This window comes from Perca fluviatilis, chromosome 11 (assembly GCF_010015445.1).
Source record: "Perca fluviatilis chromosome 11, GENO_Pfluv_1.0, whole genome shotgun sequence".
NCBI classification, from domain to species: Eukaryota; Metazoa; Chordata; class Actinopteri; order Perciformes; family Percidae; genus Perca; species Perca fluviatilis.
Genome location: NC_053122.1, coordinates 4,949,144 through 4,961,897, shown reverse-complemented (window position 1 = coordinate 4,961,897; position 12,754 = coordinate 4,949,144). Strand labels below are relative to the sequence as shown.

Genomic DNA, 12,754 nt, shown 5'->3' with positions numbered 1-12,754 from the left:
TTTTTAAAGTAAAACATAGCGATGTAAATGTAGCCTCTGTAAAGGGACAGGCATCAAGTTGTTACCATTTCTTAAAGGGAATCAAAGGTTTCTCCCATGCAACAGACAAACCCCTGATTGGAGGAGTTCATTGGTCCGCTGTGTGGTCCTAAGTGTCATTCCTGCTCAATATCATTCAAAATGTCCAGGAGAAAAAAAGGAGGGGGTTGCCTGTTAAAGTGACGCATCTCCTCCCACAATCAAGAGTTCAAACTGCATGGTTATTATCATGCTTGTCATCTGTAATCATGAAGCATCCATCCCATTGTTATGTCGCCTCTTTCACATGTCTGCAGTCACACGCAGCTCTGTCATCACGGCATGCAGAGTCAGAATGAAAATAAGTCCGGAGTAATTGACTTTTCCCTCCAGTCTGTCTGATGTCTCTGCCTCTCCGTCATCAATTTATGACTAAATGACTGTTCAACATCTGTGTTAAGATAGCCTAGAAATCTAAACGCCCCCTAGCAGCAGCAAATGTAATTTGCAGCCGGGGTCAGTCTAGCAACTCTCTGTTGGCTTGCGAGCTGGAAAAACCAAACTCTGGTCAGGCCAATCATTGTGTATAGAGTCGGTGGGCGGGGCTTAACATAATGACGAGTTTCGACGGTTCTGCGTGAATTCCCCGCTACTTGAAAACAAAGAAGATGGCTGCTGCTGCTGGAGAACAGCGGTCTTTGGAATCGGCTTTGGCCGCGACTCTGGAAGACTTGGAGTTCATCTTTTCTTTGAGAAAAGAACAAAGAACGGCACTGAAGTCATTCTTAAAAAAGGAAGAGGTGTTTTGCCAACCGGATACGGCAAAAGTTAAATCTATCAAACTAGTATTGCTCTGGTTGGCTATGAGTGCAGAGAGAATTTGAAAGACAACCGTTTATCCCGCCCCTCGGATTGAGCCCTGCCAATGGTGAGTTCCCAGACCCAACATCTGGATGTGGGTCTGGCTTGTCAGGCTAGTGTTAAGAAGCAACTGAAGAAGAAAGCCGCCACTCTTTTTTTGGGGAAACAGGAAAGGTGGGAGGGAGATGGGGCATGACACGCAGCAATGGGCCGCAGGTTGGATTCGAGCCCGAAACAAATTTTTGTGGAGCACAGTAATTGTAAGTTAGGTGATATTTTTGATAATATAGTTAGAAAAATGTGCAATACTGCTCAAATATCTAATTTCCATGAATTGTGCAGTGATTATTGGCCATGCTGAAGTTTAAAAACACTGGCAGGGGAAATGTATGCTTTGTGTTAATACTGATTAAGGATATTTGCATTTCCTACTACTATTTGGAGTATTTTGCTGTGTTTATCAGAGCTGGAATCACTCAGACTTAACCAGACAGGAAATATACTGTAAAACCCCAAAAAAGGGGAGCTAAAATAGGCCAAACGGTTCTCTAGAGCTGCAGATTATGTGCATATCACTTATCACACATTGTAAAGGACCACTTTGGAGTTTTAATGCATGCTGCTGATTTAATGACAAATAGGTATGGGTTGGGTTATTGGTAAAATATTTGTATGTGCTATAATGTTATGTGTATGTGATTGACTGGAAATTCTGTGCACCTGTAATGTTGAAATGAGTCCCTTTGGTGGCACCGTAGTTTTTGCACAAGGTAGCTGGCGGGTGTGAATGGTCCGCAGCTGTGTTTGGGCCTATAGGATTTTGTCTAAGAGATTTTGTTTCATTTATGAACTTTGAGAACTTGACGCCCGTTTCATGCGGGAAGAAGGCACTATCGTATATCGTAGTGCTCTCAGTTAAACACGTTATTAACGGCGTTAACGCAAACCCATTTTAACCCATTCATTTATTTTTTTATCGCGAGGTTAACGTTGTTTTTGGCCTAGCAAACTTTGTCATTTTTTTCACATGCTGTTGCAACAACTAGTAACGTTAGAAAAACTACAACACCACACCAGATCTAGCTAGACGGGAAACTAAACAACAGGCACGCTGCAAACACTTGTTTGGGCTCGCGAGCCGGCCAAAGAGTAGCAGGCTAACGTTATGTTTTGAGTGGATGGCGAGACGCTGAAATGGATGCCAATAAGATTCTGAATGGTAAGTTTACTTTTAAAAAGTTGCCAAATGGTTCCACTGACAAGACCAAAGTGATGTGTGTGTTTGGTCGTTGTGAACTGGGCTATCATCGCAGCACGTCCAGTCTGAAATACCACTTCATGGCCAAGCACACAGCTGGTGACCGAGCGCACAGCTAATAGCCGAGCACACAGCTGATGGCCAATTCACCCCGCCTCGCCCAAAGCCAGGCGACAAAAGCACAAAGCAAGCCTATCCACTTTTCCATGTTAATAAGAGCATTAAAATGAGAAAAGAATAATGGGACGAAAAGAAATCAAGAGACATTTAGAATAGATAAAAATGTGCGATTAATTGCGAGTTAACTATGACATTAATGCGATTTAATCGCGATTTAAATATTTTAATCGTTTGACAGTACTAGTATATTGTCTTGCAATTCCTTGGTGAGCGCAGCGAGTTTTCACGGTGCTAAGGTGACGATGGATGAAATGAATGTTGAACGTCATGCTGGTCTGGCAAACTAAATAAAAGACACCTTGCGCATCAGTTGAGACTCTCTCTTTTTGGATCCCAGGGCTGCTACACACCCCTTTCCCCGACACTGGTTGAGTTTGTCCGTGCTGCTCTTTGAATAGAAATAGAAAGCTCCTGTACGGCAGCTGGACATTAGTTCTGATGCTGTTGCCGCAGTTTTCGGCCCATTAGGCCCGACCTCTGTTTTCTCCATCAGCTCAGCACCGCTGCACAAAATGTCCATCAGCAGATTTGTGTGACTCAGCGCTCGCCAAGACATCCCAGTCAGACGTCGGCGCCCCTGAGGGAGTAACCGCTCCGGACCAAGAACCGTGTTTTTATTGTTTTGTTACGTTTTTTTTCCTTTCCCGAGCGCGCAGTTGCAAATTTGTTTCACATAATGTTCCCCAAACACAGCAGTGGTCAGTTTGCCCCACGGCAGCTTGTTGTGGTGCTTTCTAACCGAGCCTCGGTGGACCCGGTGGGAAGCCGCGGTCAAGGGCGTTTGATTCTGTTAATTGCTTCTCGGGGTAGGCGGACGTGGATGGCGTGCAGAAACCAGAGGCTGAGAAGGAAGAAAAGCTCGCCTTGATTCACAATGAAATGCATGCTCGTGTTGTTCCACAGCGCACACACACACACACACACACACACACACACACACACACACACACACACACACACACACACACACACTCACACTCACACTCACACTCACACACACCCTCTCTCACACACACTGTATTATATTTTCAGGCAGCCACCTTGAAGATGACTTTGACTTTTTTTCTTAATTCTCTTCATCACTGACGTCACATATCCCTTTCTCTTTCTCTGCACCTTTGTTTCTTCTAACCTCTTTTAACCCGACTGTCTGATAAAATACACACATTTCACAAAAATACATGATTAATTCTCTAAAAATAAATTATGAAATGATCCTCATAATATTTCTTTGGTCATGTTAAACTAATAGGTAGGTTTGTGTCTCCACGTACCTACGTACCTAGCTACGGCGAAATATAAATCCCGCTTGAGGAAATGCCGACTCCCTCACTGGCTACGTCTCAGGTCGTTGAATTGTGTCCCTGTTTCCTTCACTTGCTTCCCTTCCTCGCTTCATTCAAGGTCGGTTACCAAAAAAAATAACGAAGGCCTTTCATTCATTTAGACGTACGCTGGCTTGAGCCTTCCTCGGGGCGTAGTAAACCTTACAACCATCGCTCAAAGCACAAAATACTTATATTATACAAAATAATCTTGTATTATTCCGCCATGTGTTTAGTCTCTGTGTTTTGTGTCTCCTGACAGTGAAGTGCTTTGTAATGTAGTTTTGAACCCCCCCGCCCAGAACAAAACTATAGTAATAAAAGCTGTGGTTTGTTTGGTAGCTTTAAAGATAATCTAAGAAATCACTTCAAAATCTCCCAACAATGCACGCACACTGTTAATCACTCCTCACAACTTTTAGTGTCACTCTTCTCTCCAGTGGGGCTGTTGGGGAGTGTGTGTGTGTGTGTGTGGTGTTGTGTTGTGTGTGTGTGTGTGTGTGTGTGTGTGTGTGTGTGTGTGTGTGTGTGTGTGTGTGTGTGTGTGTGTGTGTGTGTGTGTGTGTGTGTGTGTGTGTGTGTGAGAATGGGGGGGGTTGTGTTGTGTGCTATGGATACCGCTGCACCCTGTGATATGAAATGTAATATACTGCTATTTGTTACTTTTTTTTTAACTTATTGAGCGATGTTTGATTTTTTTTTAAATGCTGTATTTGTGTTTGTGCTTCCTGTGGGACTGCACAAGTAAATTAGCCTACGGCTAAATCTGGTGCAATGCATCAAATGGTTACATTTATGTTTTAATTGCACATTGTCCCTTACAAATAAAACTGAAAAAAAAAAAGTATAATAATTTAGTCACCTTCAAGTCCAAATATTCAAAGCCTTGGGAGCATTTTCTTTACAGCCGCACCATTCCATTAAGTCAGACGTCTCTCTATATGCTGTGCATCATTTCCTTTGGTTCATCCTAACACGCGGTAAATGGAGCCTGCAGGACCCTCTCTAGAATTGAAATGCTACATCTGCCTGGTTGAACCATGTCCTGCAGTCCCCAGGAAGACTTTAACCCTTAACTGTGTATTTTGCTCATCCCATTTGGCCACTTCATTAAACATGCATATTCTGTTTTTCTAGGAGAGATTTTTCATTTTTTCTGTCTATCATGTCCCTGCAATAAGCATTTCATTTCCCCCGGACCGCCTGTGTGGGCCGACAGTAATCGCATTGTTTTCCCTCTCGAGCCCCGGCTGCCTACGGTCCATCTGTGACCATTCATTAACTCCATCGGGCTTGTTGCCGCGGAAGTGATTTACTATCACATTATTTAATCAATATAATGCATAAGGGTAGGCCTGCTCGGTGTCCTATCAAAGCTGTACACAAGACCTTTAGTTTTTAATCTCATGTGCAGAGCTGCAGGATCAGACAGCGTTGGACATTTGTTTAAATGCTCAAAATATTCCTGTTTACATTTTGTTTATAGGCGACTAGGGATGGGTATCGATGCCGCTTATCAATACCGATACTACTACTACTACTACTACTACTGTAATTTGGTGCCAAAAATAAAGACAGGAAACGATTCAAGGTGTTTTATTTCTTACTTTTTTGCAACTTGTTTTGTGTGTGTGTGTGTGTGTGTGTATGTATATATATATATATATATATATATATATATATATATATATATATATATATATATATATATATAATATATACTTTCTCATTCCCCCTGCTCTGGTGTTTCCCCTCTCATTCCCCTGCTCTGGTGTTTCCCCCTAAACCGAGACATTAGGAAACCCTTCTGACCCGTTCTGGTTGGTAATCTGCGTGGTTGTGTTGCCGTCTCAACAGCTGCTAACGGAGACCTTTGGCAACGCCGACGCCAACGCTTCTCCTCCTGATTGGGTCTTATCGGTTACGACGTCTCGTTCTCTGAGACTTAAAGCTACTCACGTTACCATGGCAACTACCAGCAGTGGGCGGAGTCTCCACGCTGCCTCCTGTTTATGCCCAGTATACCAGAATGATGATGAGATATTTTGGTTTGGGCGTGTTAGTTTAAACGGAGATCAGTTCTTCTACTGGAGATAAAACCACTTGTGTGCACCGACATCACTTTTGGCTCAAAACCCCACTTTAAAAAACCAAAATGTAATGTAAATGTAAATGTAGCTGGGGAAACCACAAAAATTGCCGGCTCCAGCTTCTCTAATGTGCAGCTATCTATTATATATTATATAAATGGCTTATTACTAGAAACTATTTTTTGCCCACACATTTTTACGGCAGTGTTTCTATCTCCTGATGTAGACTGATTGACTACACACACACACACACACACACACACACACACACCACTATCTGATTGAGGCTGGTCGATAGTTTCATTTGATCCCTTCTTTATTTTCCAGCTGCTTTGATTGATTTCTTTTCACTCTCCTCCGCCTTTAGTCTGTCATTCTTTACTCATTCTCTCTCTCTACTTCTCTCTCTCTCTCTCTCTCTCTCTACTTCTCTCTCTCTCTCTCTCTCCATTCATCTCTCATATCCTGAAGCTTTCTCTTTTCAGTTTTTCTCTCCCTCTAAATGTTATTGCTCTCTGCACTCTTATACCCCCCCCCCCTCTGTCTCTTCACAGATTCTTTGTGTGCGATATGAAGAAGTGATTCTTGGCTTGTTGTCGTTGAGCTTCTTCAGGATATTTCTTTTCTTTCTGACAAATTGAATCGGCGCTGTTAGTTTTCATTCCTTTAAACTTGATTTAAGGAGATTGTAAATGTTGGAACACGCTTACACAGCAGCGATTTACTTCCACTTTTTATTTCTTATCCCAACACTCACTGTCTGGGTTCTTTCTTTTTCTTTTCTTACTGCTTCAAGAAATGATCTTAGTTTAGAAAACAGCTTTATATATATATATATATATATCGTCTGAATACTTACAGTCTGGTTTCTTTCTCTTCTTTTTCTTGCTGCTTTTTGCTCCCCAACTTGCACATTAAGTTTATCTTTATCTATTTAAACAGTTGTACATTTTATCTCCAAATTGTATATATTTTAAATATTGCTTGTGTAGTATTCAATTATTATTTCATGTATATTGTTTCCTATTATTTAATGTATACTCTGTATGTGTGCTGTGTGTCTGATATTTTGCTGCTGCAACAACGTTATTTCCCATTTTTTGGGATCAATAAAAATCTATCTATCTATCTATCTATCTATCTATCTATCTATCTATCTATCTATCTATCTATCTATCTATCTAGTTTCTTTTTTCACCTTGTGGATACACGTTCTAACTCGTCTGTCTGTGTGTCTCTGTCTGACAGGGCGGGGCACCCCAGCACGCCTTCAGGGTCAGTGAGTCAGGACGGCGAGGAAAACCCGGCGGCGTTGGCGGAGAGCTGCTTCCGGGAGCTGCTGGGCCGGGCCGCCTACGGCAACATGAACAACGCCGTCCGGCCCGTGCTGGTGTGAGTACCTCAACGTTAGAGAGACTGCAAACAGTGGTTTAACTTCAGTGGCTCTGTAACCAAATAGAGATGGGCCGATACCATTCTTTGCTTCCCGATACCTGAACTTACAGCCGATACCAGTCTGTCATGTATTTGATGATGTTTGAACAGCTGTATACTGCTATCCCCGTGTGGATGTGATATGATTTCTATCTTTGTTGTACAGTCTGGCTCAGGTTAAAGGACAAATCCGGCGCAAAATTAACCTAGGGGTTAATAACACATGTGCAAACTGCTAATTAGCTTATAACGCTAGTCGTCGGGGCACGGGTAAAGTAAAAAGAAATCTCTATTTCTACAGTAGATTTTCTTCTGGGCTAAATTACGTGGTATCAGGATCGGTGCATGAACACCGGCTCGTTGTCATACCGATATCAGCATTTTAGGCGGTATCGGAGGCTTTTCCGATACTGGTATCGTATCGGACTCTGATGTAACGACATGGGTGGCAGTAGCTCAGTCCTTGGGGAGTTGGGTTGGGAAACAGGAGGGTTCAAGTCCCCCCAAAAAACGTACTGAAGTACGGATTGTGGACTGGTAGCTGGAGAGGTGCCAGTTCACCTCCTGGGCACTGCCAAGGAGCTCTTGAGCAAGGCATCAAACCCCCAACTGCTCGGGGCGCCTGTCCAGCAGTCGCAGCCCAGCCCCTCACTCTGACATCTCTCCATTTTGTGCATGTAAAGGACCTGAGCATGTGTGTGTAATTCAGGCCTGTGTGTCTAACAAAACAGTGTGTGAACATTGGGGATCAATTAAGTAAAAATGAGGAGTATTATGTAAGCAGATTAGATGATATCAACTTGCACATTTGTGCAACAGAAATCATCAAATGTGGTGTTTTTAAATCAGTTGTAGAAGCAGGTTTTAGCCCATTTACAACACATTGTTCGGTAACACTTTACGTGAAGGTATCTACAACAGTATACTTCATGTTAAACATAAATATCTACTGATCTGATTACAGCAAAGACAACATCGGCAGTATTGATGGCAAAACAGGCTCCAGCATATTTCGTTCAGAATATTCAAGTGCAATATCTGAAAATTTATATTTATTATTATTTTTTTAATTACATATATATCTGCATTTACAGTACAGGCCAAAAGTTTGGACACACTTTCTCATTCAATGAGTTTCCTTTTTATTTTCATGACTATTTACATTGTAGATTCTCACTGAAGGCATCAAAACTATGAATGAACACATATGGAATTATGTACTTAACAAAAAAGTGTGAAATAACTGAAAACATGTATTATATTTTAGATTCTTCAAAGTAGCCACCCTTTGCTTTTTTATTAATAAGGGAATAACTTCCACTAATTAACCCTGACAAAGCACACCTGTGAAGGTAAAACCATTTCAGGTGACTACCTCATGAAGCTCATTGAGAGAACACCAAGGGTTTGCAGAGTTACCAAAAAAAGCAAAGGGTGGCTACTTTGAAGAATCTAAAACATAAGACATGTTTTCAGTTATTTCACACTTTTTTGTTAAGTACATAATTCCATATGTGTTCATTCATAGTTTTGATGCCTTCAGTGAGAATCTACAATGTAAATAGTCATGAAAATAAAGAAACACATTGAATGAGAAGGTGTGTCCAAACTTTTGGCCTGTACTGTATGTCAAAACCTCGAGACTTTCAAACATCAACATGTCATTTATTAATATGTATTCGTGTCAAAATGACATATGAACATCTTTTCCTATTCTGTTTTTCAGTGTCACGACATGTCACGCTTATGTAGATACCTTCCAGTAAAGTGTAACCGATTGTTCATTACATCCCAGCTGGTCATTGTTCCTGCCCCTGGTTTTTCAGTCATTATAATACAATTTGAAGCCAGTTAGCAGACTCTCGAAACGACGCATTCTCGTGAACAGGTTCGTCCCATAAAGTACGGAAAAGTTTGCACAACAATTCGTGTGAATGAACTGCGAAATAGGGGCGGGAATCACCAGAGGCCTCACGATACGATATCGTCACGATACGTATGTCACGATACGATATTATTGCGATTTTAAACATATTACATTATTCTGCGATATATTGCAATTCATTAACTTCAAATTTTTCCCAATTTCGAATGATGTCCCCAAAAGGAAACTTTGTCAACATCTTTTTTTTTTATCTAAAAAGATACATTTCTCTGTTTGTTCATCTCACTTCAATTATATTGCTGCAAAATCAGATTGTCAAGCAGACAAACTGACCGACACATATATCATAATAGATCCATACTTGGCGTCTGTGTATCGATACAATATTGCCACAGAAAATATTGCGATACTATCGTGTATCAATTTTTTCCCCCCACCCCTACTGCGAAATAGGCAAGACGTGCTGCAGATATGTAACTCATCACTCTGTGTTTCAGATGAAGAAATATTATAACAGCAACACATAATAAAACTCAAAAATTATAACATTGTGTCTGCTGGAAGGGATGAAAAACGTGCGTTAAAAAATCTCTACAGCAGAAGTAATGTGAGATATACAGTACAAGTAGGGAATGTAACGAAGAAGGCAAAGAGCTGCACATTACTTAAACGTTCTTTTACAAACTTCATAATCCAAGCCACAGAGGTGGACTCTGTCACACTGCATGCCAGCTTTTATGTATTCTGCTTGTATGCAATATTTACTTCACATTCCTGTTGTTTGATCCAAACGGTGGCCGCTGTGTTTTCTCTGCGTTTCCATCTCTTCGCGACCATAAGAAATCATTTTTCAGTTTGTCCAGCTGCTGCTCCTGCCGTGTTGCCATAGTTGTAAGGTTTCTTTGCAGCTCTCTTATGTTTTAGGTTGTTGTTTGTGTCAGACCACGAAGGGTGTCTGTCTGCTGCCAGCCGCCGTGTTTTTCATTTCCTGTAGTTGGCCGGGATGGTAGAGGCGCAAGATTAATTTTCAGGCTTCTCTGCGTCGTTATTTAGTTCAGATCTCTGTGTTTTCATCTAAATTAAGCAAGTAAAGGTGGAAATAAAAGCAGGGTTAGATTAAAATTGCGGCAAACGTGCCTGATGTGAACGCAAATGTATTCTTTTTTTTATTTTTTTTTATTATATATATCAAGGGAAATGTCCACAAAGATCTTCCTCATCCTTCTCACTGTGCAGCGTATAGATTCATAACCTGCTTTATTACATGTTGGAGTCATGACACAGACAGCCGGAGAGGTGACAGGACAGTATATCTCTCTCACACACACACACACACACACACACACACACACACACACACACACACACACACACACACACACACACACACACACTCACACACTCACACACCCAGACATATAAGGACACCTCCAGACGGACACACATACTGGTCCTTTTTTCTTCTTCCACTTGCATTAATTTTGTCACACACACACACACACACACACACACACACACACCCACCACAAACATATAAACACACCTCCAGACGGACACACGCACAAAGAAACATACTTGCCTTTGTTCTTCTCCACTTACATTCATTTTGTCACACACACACACACACACACACACACACACACACACACACACACAGAAATATAAAGACACCTCCAGACGGACACATATACTGGTCCTTTTATCTTTTTCCACTTACATTAATTATGTCCCACACAGAGATACACACACATACACACACACACACACACACACACACACACACACACACACACAGACACACACACACACACACTCTTTCCCGCCACACAGAGGAAATGAAATTAGCTCTCTTATCACACATGCAGCTGCCTTGTGAGCGCGGCACACCCCCGACAGCCTCTCAGCCTCCTGGGATCTAAATATCCCTGTCGCTGCTCCCATTGGCCGCTTTGCCCCGACACTCGGCACGCTTCGCATAAATTGGACAATTACCGAGTCAACGGCGGAGCCCCGCTGAGATTTCCTGTGCCACTGTGTGTTTCTGCTCCGCTGAGCCGCTCAGAGTGCCGACCTCACCTCGCTGCTGTTTTCCCGGCAGCTTCAGGAGGGAAAGGCTCATGCAGATATTTAAATGAGTGTGTTTTTTCTGTTTGGTATTTTTAGCCTCACTAGCAGTGTGGCTCCAGGGACGGGCATGTCACTCTGTTGGTGAGTATGCTGGTCCGACAGTTTGAGAGTAGTTTCTTACAGATTGAGAGTTAAAATGATCAACATGTATTGGATGGATTGCTTGTAAATTGTGTGAAGACATTCATGTTCTTTAGAGCCATAGTTCCCAAACTTTTCCACATCAAGGACTCTTAAACTGACACAAATTAGACCACGGACCCCATTATATTTGATAAGATTTTGACCCCCATCTGATAGGATTTTTGCTTTTTAGATGTTTTATTACAGATAACTAAAAGGTCTATCTCTGTAGGGATCCTTTCCATAATGTTGTCAGACACCTAGAACAATAATCTGAGTCTGTCACTGGCAAAAACAGCACTTTTAGTGGACGGAAATTGGCGATGTACAGTACATTTGCCCCATAGGGTTACATTGCGGCTTGTTTCGCGGCTGCCGACTGCAGCGATCTTGCCTAAAAGTGGACCAGTTTCACAGCTTGTTGTTCCCATCAGTCATGTAGACACAAAAAAACATGGGGAAATAGGGTTGAAAATACGGAAGTTACCATAGACATCCGGCCCCTCACAAATTTTGATCCGGCCCGCATATCAATTTAGCGTCACAATAGATTGTGGCCCTTCTAGTTGGGCGCCAACACAAAAAGACAAGAAACTGTAATTACGCCGCACTCAAAGCAGAATTTCGCAGATTGACTTTGAGACACAGAAATTCCCCAGAAGCAGAGAGTTTTGCATATTCAGGCTGTGAAACAGGTTGCTGTGAGTCGGCTGTGTGGTAGCCTACTTTTAAAAATGTAATCATTGTTTTGAATGATTTGCTAAACTCTATGATGGCGGGGTCAGCCCTATGTTCCCACAGCCCTATGTTCCCACAGCCCTATGTTCCCACAGCCCTATGTTCCCACAGCCCTATGTTCCCACAGCCCTATGTTCCCACAGCCCTATGTTCCCACAGCCCTATGGTATATATATAAATTTTCAAAGTTAGGTCTTGTGTTCCTACATTTCCCTTCAATTTAAGCCCTATCCTCCCGCAACATTTTTTAGGGTTAGGGGGATAAAATCTGATACAAATTTATGAAAAAGGAAATGTGGGAACATAGGGCCTAATTTTGAAAAATGTGGGAAAATAGGGCTGTGGGAACATAGGCACGCTCCCATAATGGCAAAGGAACTTTTTTCCTGACTTTTTTTAGGGCTTTATGTCAACCAAACAGTAACTATACTTAGAAGACTATATGAGACATGCAGTAAGATATTTTGACTTTTTCAGTTAAATAAAAGCAAGTCAGTAAACTCTACATGTCTGGCCCTTGATGTGATTCTTATTTTCCAGTGTGGCTCTTAGTGAATTTGACTTTGACAGCCCTGGATACATCTAAAGGTACTGTCAATAAATTGCATCGAACATTTCGGGCTGTGGACTGACACTCTGTAAACGGGACAAATATTGAGTGCAAGCGTAAAATAAGCTTCAGTTACAGCATCACTTAAACGTTACAGTCAATAGG

At 41.8% G+C, this 12,754-nt stretch overlaps 1 protein-coding gene across 4 annotated transcripts in view; it reads left to right on the top strand.

The window, feature by feature from the left end:
* efr3a (EFR3 homolog A (S. cerevisiae)) overlaps positions 1-12,754 on the top strand; it is a 168,594-nt gene that overhangs the window by 101,957 nt on the left and 53,883 nt on the right. For all 4 annotated transcript variants that reach the window (XM_039815921.1, XM_039815920.1, XM_039815922.1 and 1 more), the window contains one exon: positions 6,981-7,124. In XM_039815921.1, coding sequence (XP_039671855.1) covers positions 6,981-7,124 — 144 coding nt within the window. The remainder of the gene's footprint in view (positions 1-6,980; positions 7,125-12,754) is intronic.